This window comes from Vidua macroura, chromosome 5, assembly GCF_024509145.1.
Source record: "Vidua macroura isolate BioBank_ID:100142 chromosome 5, ASM2450914v1, whole genome shotgun sequence".
Classification (NCBI taxonomy): Eukaryota; Metazoa; Chordata; class Aves; order Passeriformes; family Viduidae; genus Vidua; species Vidua macroura.
The window spans coordinates 21,304,544-21,329,882 of record NC_071575.1 but is presented as its reverse complement, the minus strand read 5'-3'; the positions used below and the strand labels follow the sequence as shown (position 1 = coordinate 21,329,882).

General features: G+C 44.3%; 1 protein-coding gene across 9 annotated transcripts in view; it reads right to left on the bottom strand.

Moving 5' to 3' along the window:
• Window positions 1-574: 574 nt before the first annotated feature.
• Window positions 575-25,339, bottom strand: part of RBFOX2 (RNA binding fox-1 homolog 2) — a 171,059-nt gene continuing 146,294 nt past the window's right edge. For 2 of the 9 annotated variants that reach the window (XM_053977393.1, XM_053977400.1), the window contains 7 exons: window positions 23,591-23,644; window positions 23,371-23,463; window positions 22,117-22,249; window positions 16,747-16,786; window positions 9,045-9,133; window positions 8,051-8,123; window positions 575-6,937 (listed from right to left, as the gene is read on the bottom strand). In XM_053977393.1, the coding sequence (XP_053833368.1) occupies window positions 6,893-6,937; window positions 8,051-8,123; window positions 9,045-9,133; window positions 16,747-16,786; window positions 22,117-22,249; window positions 23,371-23,463; window positions 23,591-23,644 (527 nt within the window). In that variant the 3' untranslated portion in view covers window positions 575-6,892. Of the gene's footprint in view, window positions 6,938-8,050; window positions 8,124-9,044; window positions 9,134-14,142; window positions 14,186-14,459; window positions 14,519-16,746; window positions 16,787-18,506; window positions 18,565-20,063; window positions 20,181-22,116; window positions 22,250-23,370; window positions 23,464-23,590; window positions 23,645-25,339 lie in introns of those variants that run through there. The other 7 variants (XR_008437083.1, XM_053977395.1, XM_053977396.1 and 4 more) reach the window with 7 other exon arrangements.

Sequence of the window (25,339 nt, the reverse complement as noted above, 5' to 3'; positions counted from 1 at the left end):
TACTACATAGAACGTGAATGAATTTCTGCTTGTCTGCAGCAATGCTCCTTTTACAGGCAGAACAACAGGGGCAGTGATTAAAAGACATGTCCAAACTCCCAGAGGAAATTTATACTGACACAGGAACCCCAGCTTCCAGTTGTGTGTGTTAACTATTACAGCTGTGCCAACACAGAGCAAGGCTGGCCACACGGGCACTAGAGGAGATGCAGACACCGTAACTCGAAATGCTTGTCTCTCCTTCCCCATTAACAGGCTTGGAGAGAAAGGGAAAAAAAAAAAAAAAGGCTTCTTATCAAATACCAAACAATTGTCCCTTCTCTGCTAATAAGAAGCAATGGGAAAGAATGGCAGGGAAAGGTGGGGATTTTCTGAGGTCGGAATAGAAACAGATGGGGCTGGGATTTTGCCAGTGTGACTTGCCAAGGCCCTTTATCACCGCTAAGAAGATCCAATCTCTCAGCTTGTTCTTCACACCAGCTTCTCTTCTTTGCATTTTACCTGCCAAGGCAATGCACCAGTGAAATTCATCCAGATGTGCTGAAAAACAAACAACACAGGGGAGCCAGCAGACTGGTGTTTCTCTCTTTTATTTAAAAACAGTGCTTCATTACCATTTGCAAAGGGTTAGGAAGGGTTTCCCCCCTTGCTTAGAGTTTATAAAAGCCAGCAACATGATCAATAATTTATACACATGGATAGTAATACAAAAAAAAGGAATAAAAGCTAAAGATCTAACTACTCCAACCTTCACAATTCCAGCTACTTGATAATAATAGGAGTAACCCAATGAATACTGTATGGTCTGAAAGCTACTATACAATATGATACTTAACGAGGGAGGGCGGGAAGTTAAAGGCTGTCACAAAGCCCTGGGATGCAGATACTGCTTCTCCAGAGTCAGCAGGGAAATGGGACCCTGGGCAAGCGGCTTGGGCGTCCTAGGAAATTATCCAGGGGAAGGGAACGTATCCCACTCGGGACACGTCCTGCTCCCCAGCGGTACCTGGAATGGGAGGTGCTGGGGAGACTGCAAGAAGGGGCAAGTCTGTTGCTGCCATTGGAGGTGCTGTGGCATCTCAGCCTCGCACTGAAAATCTCCAAGTCTCAAAGAGATCAGCCTGTGAGGTCAGTAAAATACTCCACCAGCTCTGTATCACTCTTTAGCCCTGGTTCTCATGTGCTATCAGCCCCAGGTTTTAGCTCCAGCTATTTACAAGCAGGATTTATCATATAAAAAAAAACCAAAAAAAACCCCAACAAACCAAAAACCAAACAAAGCCTAACAAAAACCCCAAACAAACAAACAAAAAACCCAAGGAAAGAAAATTAAACCAAATCATATCCCCTAGGGCGAAAGAGGATGATTTTGTCACTTGATAATGCAGCCCAATTGAGCTGCCAAAACTACAACACTCACACACACAAAATACTGTGAACAAAAAAAAAAAAAGAAAAACATGACCAGAACTGAGACTACTAATGTGGGAGGCCTGATTTCTGTAAGGAATTTACTCCTCAGGGAAGCAACAAGCCCCTCCACCAGCAGAGAACTGGGAATCTGGCTAGATATTTATTGACCCACTTCAGAACATCAACAAAAATTTAAAAAGAAAAAACATTCCTAAGATTAACGGGCATTTTGCTGACTCTGACTGCCAGCCAAATTAATATCTTGGTGGACGGCTTTAGACACCAGCAATCTCCTGGTGAAATCAGGCAAGGTTTTTGGCTGATGCATTCCTGCTCTACCACAAGTTGAGAGGCAGCATGGGAAGCTGGTCACCTGCACAAGCCTGGGCCAGCTGCAGCCCATGGACCCAAGAGGACAACCATGGGCAGCACTGGCAGCCCCAGCAAGAAGCTGTCTTCCAGGGTCAGCAGTGGCAACAGAGACGGGACTTGGCCATCCTGAGTCCCGTTTAGGCTGCCATTGATGCAGGCACTGCAGAGGGACGGGGGCTCTCCTGACAACTCCTGGCTGGAGCAAAGCATACCAGACAGAAACCCCACAGCCTACTTGCAAAGGGCCCCATTTCACGCTCTGGCTATCAGACTCCTGCTTGCCATGTTGACTGAAGTTTTCATTGTAGAAGAGAAGTTTACTGGGGTTGGAGGGTGGAGAGGGCAATCAGTAAGGTGGGGATGGAGGGAACAGGCTTTTCAGACATTAACATCACCAAAATAGTGTTTTATGCAACAAAGAATCAAGTCTCACTGGTGTATACTACAAAATGTTTGACATTATCCAAGAGCATGTCAAAAATAAAAACACAAAGAAGTTTACATTGGATGTTCATCTTGTTCACTAGGTTGGTTTTTTTCCCCCCTCCTATTTTAAAACAGTGCAAACAGGAAAAACACTTTAAAAATCACCCCTCTACACCAAGGACAGCATTCCCCCACCCTGCCAGGCTAGAGGGTCACAGGCAGCAGGTCCTCTCTGCCAGGCTGCCTGTGTGCTTTCCCTTTGGAGCTAGATTCAGCAAAAGCGCTCCCCAGAGCTGTTGTTTGGGTTTCCCTTTATTAAATTCCTAAGTGCTCCCCAAACCTGTTTTCTACTTGCCTCCATCTTCGTGGCTAGGATGGGAAGATACAGATAGAGATGGGCTGGGGAAAAACATGCGTAGAACTGGGAGGCTCTGCTTTGTATTCCCCACTGATAGAGCTCTGGATGCTGGAATTGAAAGCCCAGCAGCCAGTGTCTCCTTTCAGGCAGGGAAATGGCTTCATTAACTGTTCCACAACCAGCACTCGAGCCAGCTACTCAGAAAACCCTCCTCAGCTCTCGCTGTACACTTCACACCCATGGATCTCAAAGCAGGTAAGAACAGGGATAAACTTCAACTTCACTTTAGGGACAGGGAAGCGAAGTCTAAAGTAGCGACATGACTGCCCCACAGGGACCCTTGAGGGGTCACTGACAGAGCCCTGTCTGAAACACAGGTCTCAGACTCCAGAGCCAGTGCTCCTCGCTGGGCAAGTCTGCTCCCTCTCAGGCACTGGGACAGCCAAGCCATAGCTATCTTTAAACATGGCTTTGTCTATCTGAACTCATGACACAGGACCCACCAAACTTAACTTGGGAAAAGCTGGCTATAGTAGGCTCATACCGAGCTCCCCATTGCCTCCAGGTCCTGTCATGGCTTTTCTTAGAAAAGCTAACCCATCTACAACAGTGCAGCCTCCCACACATGGGGACCAGGACAAAACTAGTTTGCTAACGTGCTGGGCATCAATATAACTTATTCCCAGTAGAGAATATGCTATACCAGGAGTAGTTACTTTATACCAGCACAACTGTAACTGCAAGGAAATACAGACCAGCACATTAAATAAACCAACTCTTCAAACCAAAATTTCATCTGTATATCATCATCTGCTGGCTGGACCTATTGCAAGACAGTACAAACAGCTACATTAAAGATACATTTTTTTTTCTCTGCATCAAGAGGAATCCCAGATGCCACCAAACTAGAAGGTGACAAACAGCAAGCTATTTGCCAGGCTGCCTGTGCGATTTCCCTCAGAAAGCCAAACCCTGCTTTGCAAGGGACCTGTGACTGCAGACCCATTGCACAGACAAGCACTAGCTGCCATCATTCTAATAAGCCAGGGCCCAGTTCAATTTATTAAACGTAATTCATTTTGCATAGGGAGATATAGGCTTTGTCCTCACTTCTTCAGAAGATGGATATAGCCACACCTTGGCTACTCTGAAAGCATCTCTAGCCAGTTCATAACACATCAGAGTGAAACCGAAGCTGTTGTTCACCAACAGGGAAGAAAGGCTGAAGAGCTCTCCTGTCACACACAACACTCACTCAAGAAACATTGCCATGCAAGTTTTTGGGAGGTCTGGTGCTTTGGACACCTGGAACCAGTGAGCTACCTCTGGCCCCCAGCCATGCAAGTGTCCCTGGTGTTCCCTCTGCAGCTCAGTGCTGAGAGCAGGAAGCCAGGCTATCAGCAAGCTCCCTCAGGGGATCTTGCAGCATTTACTATGGAGCCAACAGAGACACTGGCTGCTTAATGCACCAGAGAAACCCAGCAGGGAGGAACCAGAGCAGGCCAGGCTCGGATACAGGAGGAATCAGGCTGGATGGTCTTAGAACAGGTACTACTCGGAGATCGGGGGACCATGGCCCCCCAAAGGTTCTGTGCTTCTGCACTAAACCCCTCACATTCCTAATATACGTGGGCGGGCTGAAGCTGCCATGCATAGACTCTGCCAGGAGGCAGAAATGGGGCTGGCCTCCCCACTCCCAGGGAGGCCAAGTGGCAGGGGGGGATTGCAGGTGGCACTGCCAGGGCAGGGGAGGGCACTCAGGGTGGGAGAACCTGGCTTTTGGAGAGCTGCAGTCAGAACCAGCTGAACTGAATGTGGGAGAGGGGCAGGTGGGAAGCAGCTGCCCCAGCGGGGCTCTGCAGATGCTCCTGGGCTCACAGCCTGAGGAACTGCCTGCAGGAAGAGAAGGGATGGCCTCGATCAGGCCCTCCATCCACAGTGGGAAGAACAAGTCCAGTAGAGAGGCTTTTGCTGCATCCCAGCTCCACAAGTCCCCTGGCTGCTCTGCAGTGGAAATAACTCCCCTTGAATATTACTATCTCTACCACAAGTCCTCCCTCTTCTACCCCAACTCAGGCAGAAAACCCCCAAACACACCGAGTCTCCCTCATTTCCTAGATTTTGTGAAAGCCCCAACACCCTGTTCTCCCCCTCCCTATTTTCAAGCTAAAATATTTATATACAAACAACAAAAAATTGTCATAACTACAACAAACCAAACTTTGGCTTGGGAAAAAAAAAGGTAAAAAACCAACAATAAAACCAGGAAAAAAAAAAAAAAAGTGGCCAACAGGCTGGCAGTTTGGTGTCCCCTCTATCTAGCTATTCCTCCAGAAAATCGATAGCTTCAGGGTCTCTAGCTTAACTAATGGTGTCCCCATTCTTCCCATTTGAGGTGCCTCCACTCTGCTGTGCACAGAGAGGCTCCATGTATCATTGGGGAAGAGCAAAAAATGTGTGGCTGGACCAGGACACTCCCCCAGGAGCGTCTGCTTGCTGATGTTGCTTTAGTGTTAAATGCAGGAATTTTCCTATTCTGTATCAGTGATGGATGGAAAAGCAGGTGTTCAACAGAGCTGGAGAGGCTCCACCAGCAAATCCATACTCTGAGCTGCCCTTCTGAGGACAGTGGCTCACCCCAGCACCAATCCATGCAGTCGAGGCAACCCAGTACAATTACACTTCTGCATCTTTCCAGCATGCGATTAGAGCCTGCCTCTGACCACTGGGATTACTGGGAGCACTCTAGGTGCCAGCAGCTGAACAGGGAGGTCTGGAGAGCAGCAACTCTGCATCACATCACAGCTCACAGTCATCTAAGTGTGCTGTCTTTGAAACACAGCAAATTCTCTGTCTATGAGAGCAGAAGGGAGATGGTCCTGGGAGTTGTGGACCCCTCAGCTAAATAGTTTCTATCCTTCCAAGTCTTCTAATATGTAGTGTCTATATGGACTCAGCAGATGAGGTGCACAACTTTCTGTGAGAAGCTGGGCAGAACAAACCCAGGGGGCTCCAATGCAGCTATGGAAGGGCCTGAAATAACTTGTGGTTAAGAAGTTCCTATGAATTCAGAGCTTGCACAAATTGCTTCTGCCAGATACAAAACTACTTCAGGATCACATTTAGATATAAAAGATCCTCTTCCCCCACACAAACGCACGTGCTTGTCCCTCACCTCAAGCAGCTTATGCATGGCTGGTTTTTCCTCACTCACATCATTTGAAATAGATTACTTGCAGAAGCACCTAAGCAGCCCAGGGTGAACAGGAGCAGAATCCCAGCATGCTGGGCCTCAGAGCGTGTGCCGCGCTCGACTCTTCTGCTTGCTTTCTTCCTCTGCAAGGCTGCAGGTGCTTCACCTCCCCAAGTTTAATCACTCACTGTCCGCAACAGAGGTACTCTGCGTGATCCTGCACTGCATCTGCCACTCCTCATGGAATGATGGGGTGGAAAGGGACAGCAAGAGAGAAGGATCTTCAAAAGGAGGAATGAAAACTATGACAATTACAGCCACCTGCAGCGCACAAAAACCAGCGAGTAAAAGTTCTGTGTGTGGGGAAAAGATCATCCTCATCAAAAACTCCTTTCAAAGTCTTGTCCCCTCTAGAGCAGGTAACAGCTGAAGTCTTTGGGCAGGTTGAGGGACTCTTCTCTTGCGAAGTCTAAAGTTCTGACACTGCTGAAACTGTCACAAACCTGTGCGTGTCAGATGGTGACAGAAACAAAGAAAGTCTCTCCATTTCCCCATTTCCAAACGTAAATGACTATTTCCCATCAGCATTCAGGTCCCCGCCACAGACAAAGACTGCTTCCTTCTGCAGACCAGAAACACAGCAGGTGGAGACTTCTCCCTTACGTCCTCCTGTCTCACAGGCACCAAGCACCAGACCCAGGGAAGTAACTCTGTCTGCATGTTCCTGATTAATTGCATGATATCAGTTTCTAACAGCTTTCCTTATCGCTAGTCGCCTTTTCCGTGATTGGTAGGCTAAGCTATGCACCAACATACAGACACGGAAATGCATTATTTTTACCACAGTTAAAAAAACCCCAAAAATGAAAACAAAAAACAAACAAACAAACAAAAAAAAAGCACAATCTTTGGAACAAAAGAATTAAAGGCAGAAATTTAAAGGAAAAAAAAATACATATTTGAAGAACATAGTGAGGTATAAAAAAGTATTTTCTCTTTTGTTTTTTTTTTTTTTTTGTTTTTGTTTTTCCTCCTCGACTTGCTATAGAGTTCCTCTACTAGTAAATATTGCAATAGCCAGGCCTCATGAACTGGGGGGGCTGTCCCACTTGCAGGGGGCTCACGTCACTTCAGTAGGGGGCAAATCGGCTGTAGCCACCTCGGTATAAACTCGCCTGTAGAAATGAAATGGGAGAAGAAGAGGTTGTTAGGAGGAGAACTGTGAAGAGATACCCAGGACAGCACCCAAATGCTTCTGGAAGGACCTGTCCTGGCACTGACCCACCACCATCAGCACCTCTAAGAAGCAAGAGAGAACTCTGCCTGCAAAACCAAAGATGTGGCTCAGGAGGGCATGCTCATGGCCAGCCAGCTGGAGGTGAAGTTTGGCAAGTCTTGGTGGAAGGGAATTCAGTACCAGAGAGGGGACTCACCAGTCCTAATCTCAAGCCAGTTGTCCAGGCTGCCTTTAGAGACTGCGGAGACCAGGACTTCTAGGATGCTCTTCACCTCACCTCAAGGTAAAGGTCTAAAATAGATATGATGACTGGGTATCCTAGAATTACCTGTTTTTCCCTCATTGACTCTAAAGAGAATCCACATGATGAGCTGAGGCTGAAATGGAGGTGCTACACTGCAGATATCTATTTTTAGGTGTCTTTTTCTCTGAGCACATTTATATTCCAGTCTTTGCAACAACATAGATACTGCACTGGCTAGCAGATGGGCAAGCATGTGTTTTCAGCAAGCTGCTCCATTCCCCTCTGATGCCAGCATACCTCATCCTGCCCTTGCATAACTACTGCTGGCAGGCAGGACACCGCATCCTTCCACTAGTGCAAGAGGGAACCAAGTGAAGCAGCTTTGCTGCAAGATGTCACAAGAACAACTTATTCCCTTGCTTCCTAGAACTGAAAATGGCAAAAAAAGTGTATCCTGAATTTCTATCTATTGCTGATTTTTGCTCTATGTATCATCTTGATACAGTTCTACTGATTCACCAACAGTGTTCTGGCTCCTGGCAGTTCTGTTTGCTATTCATATTCATTTTTCTTTGTACTAGATGATGCGCAAGACTGAGCAATAACTGGTCTCCTACAGCCTGGTTCCTTTCTTAGGGCACACACAGACATGAATGCTGAACAACTGGGAACCCAGCACTGCTGCTAAGGACCTCCTCCCTCAACAAAGAAGTTTTTCTGGGTGGGTGAGGTTTCATTGCATGATACCCAATGGCTGTTCCCCATCCTGGAAATGAGAAACAGCACAAGAAAGAAAATCCCACTTACCACAGCGCCAACTCCGTAGCTAGCGGCAGGGGCAAGGGCATGGTAAGGATCTGCTGTGTACACCCTGCCGTAACTGAAGAGAAGGAGAAAAGATATAAAAAGAAAAAAAAAGTCACTTGGGAGGGGCAGAGTAATAGCTGTCTGACCACAGGTAATGGAGGCAGCAGCATGCCCTTGCACACACATGTATGCATCCATGCACACACAGGCACGCAGGCAGCTCCTCTGCAGAGATCCTATGAGCATGCTGCCATGCATTGTATGAGATGGGCGAGAGAACAGCCTGCCAGGAGCAATGCGGCACAGGCCATGAGCCTGACCTGCAGGGAAGAGGTCAGCACCTTTGAAATGTCAGCTAGTGCATCCCTTACATTTGGGTAATTGTGTGATGCAATTAGGGAGGAGAGTGACTGCTGGCACTAGTGCTACTGGCACAGTAACAGCTGCTAAATGGAAAGCAGTGAGGGATTCTCCACTATGAGAGGAGTATAAACTTTAATGTGCTAGGATTAAAACACGGCCTCACTGCACAGGCAGTGAAAAATCTTAAGGCAAGCACTCTGATGAAGACAATCCTTCGTATCAATTCAGAGCTGCATGTTAAAGTATCCTAGAGCACTGCATAAGCTGAGTCATTTTTACTTTAAAATGGGGAGAGAAACGCACCCAGTGATTTAGTAACCTGCCCGAAGCCGGATCTCTGACTCTGAGGCTGTAACTACACTGCCTGCTTTGTGCAGAGGAGAATCACAAGGATAGGGAAGAGGCCAGGATTTGTGCCAGCTCACATACACTGAGGGCAATACTGACCAGGAGCAGAGACAAACTGTGCACTCAAGTCTTCTGTGTTGGGTGGTGCATGCATGTGTGCACATGCGAGTGCAGGCCAGACAAAGAAATGGAGGAAAGAAGCAGAAGTTCTGTGATGGATCAATGCTCCTTGAATCCCTGAGCACAGCAAGCTAGTACCCATAGACACCTCTCCCTTACATACCCATCGCTGTAAGCTGCTGCAGCGGCTGCAGCGGCCGTGGCTGCTGTTGCAGTAGCAGGCTGTGCATATCTGTAGGCTGCATATCCACCCTGCAGGAGAGAAGAGAACTGACTTTACAGATACCTGTCCACCCATGCAGAGCATAATAAAAAAATATTAAAGAAAAGTCACACCCATCACAAGGAGAGGAAGTGTTTCAAACTGCATCAGCTCCCATGTCATGTCTATCGCAAGCATCACCCATTAACTCACGTATATTCCTTTCCTTAGAGGGACCAGGGAGGCCCTTCCATTATCCTCTTTAGCAAAAGGAATACACTAAAGGAAGACTGAGCATTGTTACAACCCTACAGAAAATGCAATTTAGCATGGAGGAAATGGAATCCAGGAAAGACCCGGAATCTTGCCTGCAAGTTAATTTTTATGGCCCCTTCCTCTTAAGAAGGGAAAATCAGAGGTGGACACTTTCTATGAAGTATTTTAGAAAGGGAACCATTCAGAGAAATTACTACTTTTTTTTTTTTTTTTACCTTCTCTCTTTTACAGCCAGGAAAACCCAAAGGGCTAGAATTTAATTGGGTCCACATATGCAAAAGTATCAATAGTCAGAGAAGGTGAAGAATAACCAGGAAAAGACAGTCCCTGTTTGTTTCAGGGCCGTCAACAAGCAAACCAATATTGAGGCCAGCCAGACTGTTCTCCCCTCCTCTCCACAGAAGAAAGAAACAGGTCAAGAGAATTACACCAGAACAGTCTGTTCTGCTGCTGTATTTCTGCCCATGCTACACACCTATAGCAAAGGTGATCAAAGGTAGTTACTAAAAATGTACTTAACAGCTGTGTTGTCAAAATGTGAATTCTGACTCAGAAAAGACCTGTGAGTCTCCTCCTGGCACTCCCACAAGGAGCTCTTGGGGCAGAGCAAGGCCTGTACTACTGGAAGACCAAGGCCAGCCACCTTTCAGATCAGGGACAAAGATAACATAGCAGGCAGGAAATAGGGCTCTGAAGCTCTGGTTAGATCTTTATTGTATTTCTGAACACTTTTTTAAACTTGGGGGTGAAGGCTTGGTAAATGAACCATAGTTTTGACTTTTTAGAAACACAATGAGCCATAAAAAAACATCGGAAAATTCCAGATTGCTTCTGGCTTTTTTTTTTACTTTTTTCTTCCAATTGACATTTCAGGGTTTGAAGGACCAGAAGGCAGAGTTATGCTCTTCACCTCCAGAATCAGCTCAACATACCTCTACCACTTCTTCCCTATATATCTTTTTCATACATGTAAGTAAGAATACAAGATTAGCTCCAGTACAGAACTGTGTCTTTGCTCAAGAGTGCTCAATCTGGACCTGGGTAGCTTTTAAATTAGAAGTAATGATTTAAAATTAATACTGGTTTCTTTCATGTGGCCTGCATTAGCCCTGTGAAGGCTGATGTGCTATCCAAAACATGTTTGCAGACCCTTTCCTACTCCAGAAAAAAGGGAGTTGCAGCCTCTTCAATCTTCTAGTTAACAGGAGAAAAAGCAACACAGATGTAAAAAGCAACACCTGTGAAACATCACCACATGGCCTGGAAAAGACGCCATGTTACAGTTTAGCCCTTTTAATATCACCTGGCTGTTTCAAACCCTGCATTTTGGATTGACGGTTTGGGGATGTTTAGCTTGGTTTTGCCATGCTATCATTGCACCACCATGTAAAACATGACAGAGGTCAGAGGAATGAGGTACAGTCTTAATCCAAATCCAACCTAATGAGGTTAATCCTCACCAAATTAAGACAAAAGTTTGTATCAATACCATTGTACTATCCCCCTTAGGCTATATGCTTCCTGAACCCTTGGTTTGTCACTTGGGCACAGTGTAGGAGGCATTTTCTCCAGGCACTATCCTCCGCAGGGCAGCTGGCCTTAGCAGGCACCCTCGATTCCCACTCTGCCCCACACTTCCACACCTGCCAGTCACATTTCAGACCTGAAGCTGCTTCAAATGTGCCTGGCACGTACTCTGAACATGACAGCAAGATGCAGTTTGAAACCAAAAAGGCTTATCATATAATTGTCTTTTAACTCATGTCTCTCATAAAGGAAAACAAAACAGAACAAAACCAAACAAAAAAATAAAAAACAAAACAAAACAAAAAAAACCCAAACAAAAACAACCGAAAATAAAGAAGAAGAAAGAAGGGCTGGAATCAGGTGTGGGAGGGGGAATGGAGTAACATTTATTAATCAAAATTAAAAACTAAGCATGCTGACATCTGGAGCTAGAACAACCAGCAAAGTCACCACGTTCAGACTCATATTGGCTAGTTCTATCCATCCCAGCATTCTCTTGGGACAGCAGTTCGCCCTAGGCTCTACCACAAGCTCAGTGAAGTACACAGCCTCAAGTACTAGAGCGTGCAGCCACAACAACCTGCTATTACGGAAACAGTCAGTCACCACTGGAGTTAACATTCCAACCTTAACGACTCCCGCAGCACCCGCCCTCGCCCCCCAGAATGGCTCCCACCCTAGCCCTGTCCCACACCACAATGTTAATAATTATAACAAGCAATAACCCATCTGTTATATCAGAGAAGGGAACAGAGACTCCACTGAGAGATTTAGAGTGGGATGTTAACATTTCTTCAGTCAACTGCACAACAAACAAACAAACACACAAAAAACAAAAACAAAAAAAACAAAAAAAAAACCAAAAAAAAACCAAAAAAAAAAAAAAAAAAAACAGGAGAAATAATTCATTGGAGAAATGAAGTTAAGAAATAGCTGACGTGTATTGCTTTTTAACCATGCACTGATGCAAAATTGAAGCTATTGGTTATTTTAAAAAGGAAAAAAAAAATCTTAGGATAGAGGTACACACATACAGGCAGACCTGCTCATTTCAAAGCAATCTGCAAAGTCTACTTATGTGTACTTCAAATAAAACCAAAAATGGGGATCATAATGGCTATGGTGCATTCCTGTCATAGGAGCAATGAGTGTGGACAGCTGGGAGATTTCTGAGACGGGGATGTATTTAGCAAGACCGGCAGGTCCAAATACACCAAAATAGGGTGAAGGAAAGAGGAAGAACTGTTGCAACTATACTTTGTTTTTACATAAATCCTTTCACCAAGCTCTGTGACTGTAACAGAGCAGGCATTGTACAGGTTGCCTACCCAGCTGATGCTCCTGTTCTCCATAACCCAGGATCCACCTATATAATTCAATAAATGCATCTAAAGCCTGTTCAGCTTGTCCAATGCACCAGATATTTTCTCCTGCTATTCCTGTTCACACAAAACTTGTAACTGATGTGCAGAGCTCATCTGCAAGGTCCTAGGGCCCCCAGTGATTTCTGGTGCCACCCACTTCAGGTACTCCAGTAAATAAAAATTATAACTGCATAGAGCATCTGCAACCACAGCAACAAAGAGGGAAAAATGTGTTTCCAAATGAAAGAAAAAATTATGAAAAAAAAAAAAAAAGGAGAAAAAACAAGAAAGAAAGAAAAAAAGGCTCTTGCCAGCTTTAACACATTCCTTCAGTGCCACAGCCAAACTGCAACAGAAGAAACCGCTGAGTGGCATAATGCCTGAAACTTAGGACAGCCATGCAAACTCCCACTCCACCTATTTGATTCCACAGGGACAGGTTACCCATACAGGTTCAGTTTTTAAAAATCATTAGTCTCATCTCAAAAGAAGTAAGTGTGGCTGAGCTTCTTGTGAAGATGTTATGTCAGAGATGTTTCTATCAATGGGACAGTTTAATTACTGCCTCCATAAGGGAATGGGAACTAGTGAGAAGGCTTATGCATTTTCACTGGGCTTTATAAACAACCAAAAGGACTGTGCAAATTAAGATTAGGCCTTTTTGGTACAGGCTTTTGGATTGTCTGGGGACCATGTGCGAGAAATGAACACCAGGCTAAATGCTGCTTATCTTGATTCAAGTTCTTTTTCTCTGTCTATCTGGCATTCCAGTCTTGCTGGGCTATGCTGGATCCCTTTCCCCGTGTAGTGCTTGAGCCTACAGACCTGAGCTGTCCAACAGCTGTATTGCTTGGGTATGAACAAAAGCTCAAATTTAAAATTACTCTTCTCTGATGTTACTGCCCTTGGCTCATCAACAAAGCAATATTTTACTTTAAATTCCTTCTTTAACATTAGATAGCAACTTTTTCAGTATTGTCTTGTATCTTCTGAAATAAGATAAATATGGGAAAACATATACAGGAAGCTGCAATCCCAACTAAAGCAGCATTCCAATTACTGAGTATGTTAATGAAAATATATTAGCATTTTATGCAGTTCAGCTCAAGTACATCTCCTCCTCCACTCTTCAAGTCCATATCAGGTGATCAATCCAACAAGAGCACGAGGAAATCCAAAACTACAGCTTACTATGCCAGTGTGGTATAAATCTCCCTTTTCTTTTTCCCTTCCTGCCTTAGAAGGGCACACAAAATATGTCACTGCCCTCTTTACTCCATAGAGCCTTTCTGCCCCTAGGACACAAGTGTGTCCATAACCCCAGAGAAATATGGTACCAGTCAGGTACATTTTACTGCTTGCCAGGTTTAGGCAGCAAGCCCAGTTTTAGGGTCTTTTATTTGTCATCTCTCAGATGTGTCTTCTCCACCCCCATAGTTCCATACAACAGAAGTTAAGAAGCAGAAAGGGCTAGAACCGCTTCTGGTATTTCTGTATTAGAAGGGTGGCATACGTGCACCAGGAATGAGCATGAATGAATTAGAAGAGGTGACAGGACAACGGTGTCCATTGCAGCAGGTGCTTCTACATGGTAATGGGACAAGCATGACCTTGTTAACCTTTCCACTGAATTAAAGTTTTGTTGGTTTTTAGTTTTTGGTTGGTTTTTGGTTGTTTTGTTTTGTTTTTTTTGAGTGAAATGCCACTTGGTATGAAATCTGGACACATGCCACCCTGCTACAGCGGGGGCTTGGCTCACACGTGAGTCTGCGCTGCTCTAAAAAAGCCTCTGTTCCCATCTCTAATGTGGTGCTGGAATGGTTAGTATAATTCAGTTTTTTCCACTGCAATCCACAATCTGATTGGTTGGCAGGTCACACTGGCACTCCTACCTGAGGTATTTTAGCGCTAATGATTGGTTCCTGTAAGACTATTCTATAACAGAACACAGGAAGAGCAGTTCAAAAAAACACAGCTGTGGAAAGAAACAATCATACAAACAGCCCACAGTGGGGCTCACCAGCCTTTTCTTTCCAGTGGATGCAAGCACGCTTTTCACAGGCAGGAGCAGTCTTCGCACAGGTGGGTTTGTTTGGGTTTCCCCCCCACCACCCAGATTGACCCCATTGTAGAAGAAAGATAACCTTTCTTATGATCCGAAATGAAGCCCTCTGCATCCTGGGGCAGGTTGTTTTATCAATTCAGGTGTCTTGCCAGAGTGGGACGCATCCAACAACAGATGGAATGCCTTCTTCACAGAAGAAATGGCTAGCAGGATGGTTGCCCCAGGAAAGAAAAAAGGAGTGAGGAAAAGGAGGAGGAGGAAAATGAGAAATCGGTGCATAGCATATATGCAGAAAAAGCAGCCCAAACTTGGGACACTTCCCTTTCATCTCACCTACCACTAGCCGCTCCCTGCCAGCTCAGCTCCTTTCCGCGACCCTATGGACTCAGAAGTCTTAAGAGAACCTCAATTTAACTTCCCCCCAGTCCTAACTGAAGTATCCTCTGCCATACCTATTACAGCAACCAGAGGGATGGAAGCACTGCAGTGAAAAGCACAAACCAGTGAGACACAGGGACACTGAAGTCATTCCACCTGTGCCAAGCAAATTGTTTGGAAGGGCAACTTCAAGTTTGGATAATGATAACTTTTTCCTGAGCTCCATTGGAGGGCTCTGGCCAGCAATAACACAGGAAAAAGCACCACCATCTACTTTGATGCAGTCCTCTCTTCCATCATCCTGCTTTCTGACAGTGACACCACTGCCACCAACAGCGAAGTCATTAGAAATCCACCTAATGGTTCTAACCTGACCTGGGAGGTTTGGCTTTGTGTTACGCTGGTGGTACTACTCTGCAGCACCAAGTGGTTCCAGGTGTTCTTCACTGCTGAAGTTTCTGTCCTTACATGTTATATAAGCCTATCCTCCGCAACAAAAGCTCTGGAGGAGCTTTCTCAAAACCAGGGAGTAACCCTGGCCAGACTACCCTTTCAACATGGCAGCCTTTTATATGCCACACTCTGTGGGAGAGGCACTAAGCACCACTCATTTTCTTGGTTACGTGACATAGCAAAGTCAGTGTCTGTAAAGGTAGTGTTTCAGGAGTGAGGCAGGAAAACACAGAACCGTCTGTAGTCCTTGACACAGCTTTATAAAGAAACACTTGACTAGGCAGATCAATCTTTAAAGGACTGCACGCACAACAGTATACGGAAGAGTGAAGAAATGCATGCAGTTCTCTCTATCTCAGAGAGCACATCTTCCAACAGCTGTACCTGGGCTGGAAAAAGCACCTGTCCAGAACTTGATCCTGCATATAAGCCAACAAAATCCAAAAGCTAGTTCCATCCATCATCCTGAGTCTAACCCCAGGGTCCTCTTTATATATGTCAGGAATAGCACCTTCAAAGGAGCAGGACTGTGAAATTCGTGCTGACAATTGTGCCACTATCCAAACTATACAAAACTTCCCAGCTTCAGATAGCTATGACCTACAATGCCATGACTGGGAACTCTGATAAAGCCAGGCAGGCTATGAGTTGCAGTGGCAACTGAACATTTTGGCTTTGAAAAGCAAGTTCCTACCATATTCCTGCTCTGCAACAGCTCTCCCTTGGAGAGGAAAGCACTTTTCTCACTGGACAGTTCAAATACCTCCATCCACATCCCACCTATGTACACACAGACTCCCTGGAGATTTGCAGTACAGACTGACTGGGTAGGACAAAGACAATGACAGGACAAAGTCTCCCGTGGTATAACAGCTAATTCCCAAACAGGAGGAGGCTGCTGACTCTTGTAACCAAACATCTCCACATATTTGTACTTTACAATTCCCTGCAGAGGTGAGAGAACCTAGCCTATTTAGGTGCCATTCCTACCAGCAAAATGAGATGTCAGTTTTCACTCTAGCATCTCAGCTTCCATTTTTAATCAGTCCCAGTAGTCTTCCCCAAAGGGATACTCTCCACATCCCAGTGGCACATGAACATTTTTAAACATACAACTTGTTCAGTGTAGTGTGGGCTACACATATCAAACCCAAAAGGGCCCCAAGAGGGAAGAGAAAGGGGAGGGAAGAGGGGGAGAAGGAAAGGGAAGGTCTGAGGCTAAACCAGTCCTGTTATTTTTATATCCAAATTATGTAAATGAGAGAAGTGTTGAGAGAAATTTTAATTTGCTAATCATCTCTCAGGTTGATTAGTACCAGTATGCATGTGGGGGACAGGACACCCAATAAACTGACCCTGGCAATGATCAGGAAACCCAAAGGCTTAGGTCTTGCACCCAGGGGCAAGCGCAGTGACAGAGAAGCATGCTTGCATTCCTAAATATATAAATATATATATCCACAAGGAAGAAGAAAATTAAAGTAAATGATATTTAAAAAACCAAACCAAACGAACAAACCAAAAGAAAAAGAAAACAAAACAAAAAAAGGCTGGCTTGTCAGGGGTTGGGGACAAAGAAGGCTCCGGTGTGTGTACTTACATAGAGGTCAGCACCGTAAAATCCGTCCTGGTAAACCACACTGCAGAAAATCCACACAAAAACAAAAAAAAAAAAACAAACAAACAAAACAAAACAAAAAAAAACAAACAAAAAACAAAAGAACAGAAAACACATTCCGGTTATTGAGGACGGCAGCATGCACATGCGTTTTACACAGGCAGGTGATGTATGAATCCACAACCTGGGCTTTTGGCAGGAGCAAATCAGCGAGAGAACGTGTGTGCGCACGCATGGCTCCAAGTCACCTTCCATGGCATGCAAAGGGGGAAGGGGTGGGCAGAGGGGGAGACAGTATGCAAAGGAGAGACGGAGGGGAACCACCATCTTGTACAGTAAATATTGACTCAAAAAGATCTGACATCCTGAAGAGAGACACAAGGGTTTAGAAACCTCCACTCTGGTTATTCTCCTGGAATGACTTTAGTTACCCCCTAAAACACATGGAAACATTGGCTTCATGAAGTGGGCTTGTGAAATTGAGGAGCCCTTCACAGAAGGCATCCCACAGGGGCTGGAGTCACCTACGTCAGGAAGTGTGGTTCAGAGACTTGTGCCTGATTACATTTTTCAGGCTTCACAGGGCTGCATGACTTTTGTTTCTGACATCCATACATCACCTGCTTTTACCCTGCACATTAGACATGCGATAAGATTTGGCTGATCACACAAGCATGCAAAGTATTATTATTCAGCATCTTAAAGAACCGATGCAACACCTCAGGAAAACAAGTCAATCAATTCTGATCAAAGTAAACACAGAGAAATGTAATTGAAAAGAAAAAACCAAAAATACCCACAATGCATTGCTTTCACAAGCAGAGATAATGAGCTAAAAAGGTTAGGTGACTTGTCCAAGATCTGAAAATTGAAAGGTGCAGTGGGAGTCCCTGGTAGTAATGACTTATTCCATAGCAGAGAGGAGCAACTGGAAGGGTTTCCATGGGATGGTGCTTTTTCTGCTTTAAGCCATAGTTTTGTTTCTCTCAGAACTTCAAGCACAAAAACTGTTAAACAGAGCCTGGGGTTCCCAAATAGCTGCTCTTACCAGAGCATTCACTAGCATAAGACTACACAGCTCACTCTGGGGACAGGGGTTGGGGAAGGATGAGGAAGGAAGAGAGGGGATGCCCCCCACCCATTTGAGTTCAGCGTGTGCTTCATATACTGAGGAATTTCCTCCAGCTTTGTCCTCGGAAGAGCTCCACACAAACTCACTCAAGGCTTTAAAAAACATTAACCCCACCATCTGTGATGTTCATGGATCTGATGTGCATGACTTACCCATAGCATTAAGGAAAAAGAAGGTATGGAACACTAGCTATTCTTTTGACTATGATTTTTTACTCATCAGATGGAATGTGAAATGCTGCCAAGAGCCTGCCATCCTCAGACACCCACCTATTGTAAGGCACACACACAAAAAAAAGCCCAGCAGATCTTGCCAAAATTCTGCATGCTATTACTAAAAAAATAAAACAAAAAAAAAATCTTGCAGTGTTAGCTACTGCTTGAATAATTTAGTCTTGCTGCCTTCCCCAGGAAAAGTACACTCCATTCCCAATGGACAAAGTTACTGTAGTCTCCAAGAGCGCTGGGAGCAGGTATGAAGATAGAGACCCTTGTTAGAGGAAGAGGGGAGCCACTTCAGCAGGGAGAAGCAGGCCATAAGATCATGTCTGTTGAAGCTAAATTTTTACAACCACATAACAAAGAGTTTGGCTCCTGGGGCAGTGACTTACATTGCTGGGTTCTCTATCTAGGATCAGGAGTGTTTTAGCAGTGATACTCCACCTGCTCCTGCAGGAAAGGCAAACGCACGACAGAGGAAGTGACTTGGTTTATGAACAGGTTAGCAGTTTTAACAGTTATTCCAAACACAATCAGTTGGATGAACATAAGCATTACCACATTGGATCAGGCCACTATTTCTATCATCAAGAGATGCTAGCCTCAGCTCTCCAGAGAAAACTGCAATGACTACTAATAACAGGTAAGAGTAAGACTACCTGGATCCAAACACCCAAACACACATGTGAATCCTCCATCTCTGCTTTTGTTAGGATTTGCCTGACATCAACTTCAAGGGCTGAAATTTAGCAAGGTTTATTTATATGGTAGAATATCCATATTTGTGATTCTTAATGCTAACAAAACCAGAGAATTCCTTCATCTGAGAACCACATTCTGGTTATGTAGCTTGACCAGAAGTATAAAACAGTCTGGCAGCCAGTCAAATCTTGGTGCAATCTGTAAAAAGCCTACTAGCTGTGCTAGAACACATCCAAGGGAAAAAGAAACAAGCTGGTTTTGTAAAGTAGCCAGCATATCATTTAGGTGCACCAACAGCTGACTGTGTTGGAAAAGGAATGAAAAAAACCACTTCAAACCCTCAAAGCTCTCTGCTGCCATGTATCTAGTCTTTTATCTACTACGGCTTCAAATGAGTGAATCTCATATATATTTACATTCCTAGATTAAATTATTCTTTACTATGGAAAGTCTATTCCGCATATAGGTACTTAATGATCATGCACAAGTCAATGACTAACCTATAGTTTCAGAAATAAAATGTATCAAGTTTATTTAACTTTGAGAGTTTACAGTAGGTGAGTTTTTTTCAGACTGTCTAAATTCTTACAGCTTTTGGTTTGAAGTGTTATTTGCTAGCATTCTCATTTAAAAAGCATGGCTGCTACAAATGAGGGCAATATTCCAGTACAGTTTTTACTTGTGCTTTGTATCAGAGGTTATAATGTCTCCTTATTTCTACCAAGTGGCACCTCAGTTAAAACTAGAGGTTGCATTAGTGCTCAAAGTCAGGTTTAGGTGACTATCTAACTCACCTACAATAGTCTAAGCAGTTGTTTTCTGAGGTATCAAAACCCTTCTCTGGATAAACAACCATGGCCATGCATAAGTATGGGCATTCCACATATGCATTAGCAAATCTTGAGTTCTTGAAATAAATATTAAAACTATTAAGAACTATGATTTCTTGCACCTTCCTCTGGTTTAGCATTTGACACTGTCAAAACTTACTCTAACCTGGATGGTGCTCAGGTCTGATCCAGTATGGCAATACCAACAAGCTTTTATTAATCTACATTCTGTATTTTTTTAAATTCTGCTAAGCTCTCAAATGCAGTGATACCATTAAGTTTTGTAACTTAAACACCACTAAGGTTTGGGAAAACCAATTCCTTCTATCAGGTTTGAGTTAACCTGCAGCTTTACTGTCTTCTTCCACATTACTCACTATGCCTTCATGTTGCTGACTGATCTTATGGTGTCATCTTTCCACTGGCCAGGAAGAAAGTAAACGGTGGAGGACAAGATGTCAGGAACGTGTGCCTGTCCCTGACCCCATGGAGGTCAACAGTGCCCACACGGAGTGGTGGCTGTCCTACAGGTTACTGCAACATGGAATTGAATAGCATATTTTGTATTATTCCACTAGGAATCAAATTTGTTCTACAAAGTATCTTGCAGAGATTCAGACTATGATGACAAAAAACACCAGTAGTAGTTAATTACATCCCAGTGCTTGGCACTAGGAACAGTTCTGTGCCTCTGTGAATCTGCCTTGCTTACTGGTGCCCTGGAAATGTTTACCAGGTAGTATGCTGCCCATGAAGACATGGGATACTGCAGCAGGGTCAGAAAAATTCAGTTTAATATCAGTAAACACAGACATGAGACAGTATTTGGAAGGGCTAATCATTGGAGCCTGGCCCATATTTCAAATGAAAATAAACCTTTTACATGGGACTCAGGCTGGATTTACATCAAAGACAAGGCCTTCCCAGTGCCCCACTCATGACAGCCTCTGGCTAGGAATGCTCAAGGCTGTTACTCCCAGGGATGAAAAGCACGTTCCCCCTCCCTGGTGCAAATATTTCATATTCTGCTGGACGGTAGCACTTAGCTCAGCTTTGCTGCTTTGTTTCACTGTGGAGCACTCCCCAGTAAAATTGGACTGGGCCATTTTTAGAGCAATAGACAGACAAGTTACAGGTCAGAGGCTATGGTGAGAGGATAGAGAATGTAAACTAGGAGTGGTGGCAAAAAAGTGAATTTGAAAACCCAGAAGAAACACTCTGTTCAGAAGACCAATGTTTAGACAAGAGGTTTCACTTAAAGTCTTCTGGTGAATTAAATACAAACTTTGCCAAAATTGCCAAAGAGCAAAGCTAGGCAGATACATGAGCACTGCAGCTTGCTTCCTGGAGCTCCACTTTAAATCAGACTAGACTCTAAAAGGGTCACAGTAGCTCTCATCACTTCATCTGCAACAGAAGCTATTGTGAGCTTATCCAGCATATATCAGGCCAGCTCCCTGCACTGATGTGTATGGATTCCACTTTCCTTCTTAAGAAAAGATTTATGATTTTTTTTTTCTTCTCTTTTGGGCCTAATGTAAAGGAAAAGAAGGGTCAGCCCACATCTCAGTGTTGGAGGATTCATTTCTACTCCTGTTCTTTCTGAGAACATTGCCTGGAAAATATGGCAAGTAGAACTCGAGATAATATAATTAAAGCATCCGCAAAATCAGAAATAAAACAAACAAACAAAAAAGACAGTTTGGAAGGGATTTCCTGATTTTTCTGTCATTCCACTACATTTAAACAAACCAACAAAAACCCAAAACAAAATTCACATACTGACCTAGTTCCCTCTACTTTTAAACAGCAAAATACTCCTTTGTAACAACATTTTTTGCACTGCATTACTAGTGAAAATCTGAGGACAAAGAATGCTAAGGCTACACATGTGTCATTGCTTCATTGCATTATCGTTCTCTCTACATCCCAAACGCTCCCAGCTTTAAATTAATGGACTTGATTAATCTTTGTTTTAAACCTTTTTAAACTGTCTCCAACAAAGAAAGCAAATCCATTGTGGGTAACTGGCTCTTCTGTGTCCTACTGCCAGATGGTGAGGCATGAAGATAATGGATAATATTCCTCATTCCTGAATATGGAAACACAAATGGGGTACAAAGAGCAGAACCTTTTCAGGAATTTTAGATCTTCTCTTTGTGTCCTTCTCAGCAGCACTATAACATATTGGGTCAATGGATGACAAATACCATATACAGACAAATTGAGAAATTATGAGAAGGAACTCATCAGCACTTTAAGCTGCTGCAAGTACTGAAAATTGTTTCAGTCAAGAACTTAACACAGAAAAATTTAGATTTGCCCCCACTGGATGCCATCATGTGCAGAATGCTCTGGCACTAGCAAGACCTTGACTCTCACCATCCAGACAATTTTAGGGTTTTTTGTTAACCGATTAGCTATTTGACATGGTTGTGCAGAGCACTCTGCTCTTGTGACCAGTGCTTACCCTGGGTAGGCAGGGATGGCTGTGGGGGGTACTGCCCGCACTGCCCCATACACTGTCCTTCCTCGGCCCCTCAGATGGGCGCCCCGAAATGCGGCGGCTGTGGTGGCTGCTGTTGGATAGGGGAAGCCTGGAACTGTGAAGATAGACAAGGTGGAAGGTGAAAAGGATACAAGCTCTGCCCCAGAGAACAATCACCTGCTTCAAACAAAGTGACACAACAGCTCCACAGCGGTGGGACATTTGGCATCAGTCCTGCAGAAGGACATGCTTATAACCCAGCAAGCATCCCATACATACTTCCTGCTACACCATGGCCTTTGGGGGAAGAAGGGTTGCAGAGAGGTTTGGCATGCAAGAGGTTAATGTTTTGGCATGCCTTACCCACCCCAACAGGGCTCAAATCCCCCCACCTTTTGACACTGCCATGCAGTCTGGTTAGAGTCCGAGAAGCATGGGGAGTTACTATCAATACAGCACGCAGTTCTTCCAAAACTGCAGAGGCTCTTTAAAATAATTCGTCAAGAGGCCCTTAAAGTCAACCAACTTACATCAGTCTCTTCCCTCCTTTCCCCTCCCACTCTTTGCCACCCAATCCTCTGTATGTTCATTTTAAAGCCTGAAAGACAAGATAGCCCATATAACAGCAGCAGCAATTTCCCATAAAGTGCCAGTTTACTGAGAGCCCACCTTCATTTAACAAGTGTGACCAATAACTGGCACCACATATAGCGATGCCTCTATTATTATGCTTTAAACTGAAGTAAACTGGCTCGTGATGAAACTTTGTAAAACCTCAGAGGCATCTGCAAACACATCATAAACAGATACTAAGAGGGAGTGAGTCCCTGGGCACAAACCCAACCCAGCATGCATCCAGGTGCATGCCACTAGGGGCCCTGCAGACCTGTGGTTCAGCAGCTTGTATAATATGTACTTTAGGGATTTGTCTGTTTGGTTTCTTTAATTTCAATACAGGGAGGGGAGCAAGGGAATGGCCTATTCCTCACACACACCCTCCCCTTGTTCTGCAGCCTCCTTGTCATTCAGAAGGACCCATTCAGCAGTACAGCAAGACACTGCAGATGAACAAGTTACAGCAACTGCACACTATACTTTGGTTCAAGGTAAACTCATTCCCAGCAAGACCCATCCTTTCAAGTATATATTATACAGACTGGAGAGAAGAAGGGTAACAGGTCATCATTAACTCAAGCACAGTAACATTACAGGGGCCATCGGGGGCTGGCTACTTACTGATTAAAGGAATGTAAGTGTTAATACCCCCCCTTCCTGACAGGGGCACTGCGGCATCATTGCCCAGCGAGACATCTGCTTGAAAGCTGGATGCTAATTTAATTTAAAAAAGAATAAAAAACAAAACCGTAAAAAGGTTATAAAAAACAGCAGATTAAGAACATAAACAAACACCACTGCAGTTAAATGGCAGAAGTGGAAGTGTCTACTTAAGCTCTACCTGCATATAACTCAGGGCCGTACACCGCTCCAACCACAGGACTCAACTTCCAACCTGAAACAACAAAGACTGCAGTGAATGCCAAAATCTACACCAAGAGAAGGAACGGGCAGCGTGGGTAGGGGGAATGGTCTCTTGCATGCGCCCCAGATTCACATGCACAGCTCTTTCCAATTTCTGCTTCGCCTCAATCCCCCTTGGTGTAGATGGAGGCCAACTGCCCTTCCCTAATGTCAAGCTCTAGGTCCAGGTCGCTGTATTGGAGGGAACAGCGAAACATCAGCTGATCCACAGCAGGCAGAGGCGCTGCTGTGGGAATGCCAACTACCTTATATGCATATTTGCCATGAGTACCGTGTGACCTGGCATTCCCTGCAGGAGCCTTGCTGCTAGCTTCTCCCTACTTTCACAGGGAACACTGCAGATACAAGCCCTCTCTAAAGCCACCGGCCCAGACTGTCATCTCAGGCAAGTCAAATTATAGCCTTGAATTCTCAAAATGCTCTTCTGTTTTGGCTGCTAGAGATCTGCTAAAAAGCAACAGTGTCTGAATTTCTTCATTAACTGCATTATGCAACTATAGTTCATAAAACCAAATCATTCTATTCATCTCACACTTTCTCCTCACTGTTATTTTAGTATTTCTCTCCTTCTTTATGCTGCTTTTCAGGTGAAAGCCTTCACAAAGAAATTATTTCAATATAATCTGGATAATTGGCAAGAACTGCAAATCATCAAGATAAAACCTACAAGAGAATAGGGAAGAAGTATGGGTATGAGTTGGTACATATTTCCAGTCATATCTAGAAACCTGTCTTTTCCCCCTTCATCTCTCTAATGGGGGAGAAAAGAGATATAAAGCTAACAATGGGATCTGGGTTGGCTTCCACAAAGCATTCCTTTCAGGAAAGATCTCAGCTGTTCAGCTAGCAATCACAGAGGCATTTTCATTTAAATAAATCTATACGCTTCCTCTGTCTTGGAGCCCTGGTGCACTTGCTGAACTTTTAACACCTCTAACCACTCTAGAAACCATATGAACAACTCTGTGAACTGCAGCCCATCAACACCACCCCTTCACCTGCTGGCAGAGTATCAGTGACAGATGCAGTGCAGGCTCCTTCTGCAAGTACAGGCACACTGCTGCTGCACTGTTCACCTTGATGGCAAAATACTCTAGTGGTGGCAACAAGAGGACTGTCAACTCTTAAATTTAATAACAGTTGTACAACCATACTTGCCAGTATGCCTTAAGCCTGGTCTAATGCTAAATTTCTTTGCATAGCTTTAAAGCTGGCTTTAAACTGCTGGCTGCAAAAACAAAATATTCTTGTACGTTATCACTTTCATAAGTAAGCCAAGTTTCGTTACCAAACAGCCGCATGCATGACATTTATGCCCTTGTTTCCAGGACAATATACCATGGATGCACTGCCTTTTGCTACAAAATCTCCTAGTTCCTCCCAGGTACTGAGAGACCCAGAATCCCAAGCCCTTTGCTTGGCACTGTTTCCCCAGCTCTGTACCCAAGGTAAAATCTACTTGCAATGGACCATTCAGTAAGTCAGCAGCAGAGCAAGATAAAAAAAATTCTATCTTCTGAGTTTGGAGTCTTAGTTTGTAATCAAAACAGATTGTCACACCAGCTACTACCTATATGCAGCTTCCTGCCTTGATGAAACTGTTTGGGAACATTTTCTGCACACCAGAAAGAACTTTGCTGCTCGTTTCAGGGCAAAGACTCGGATT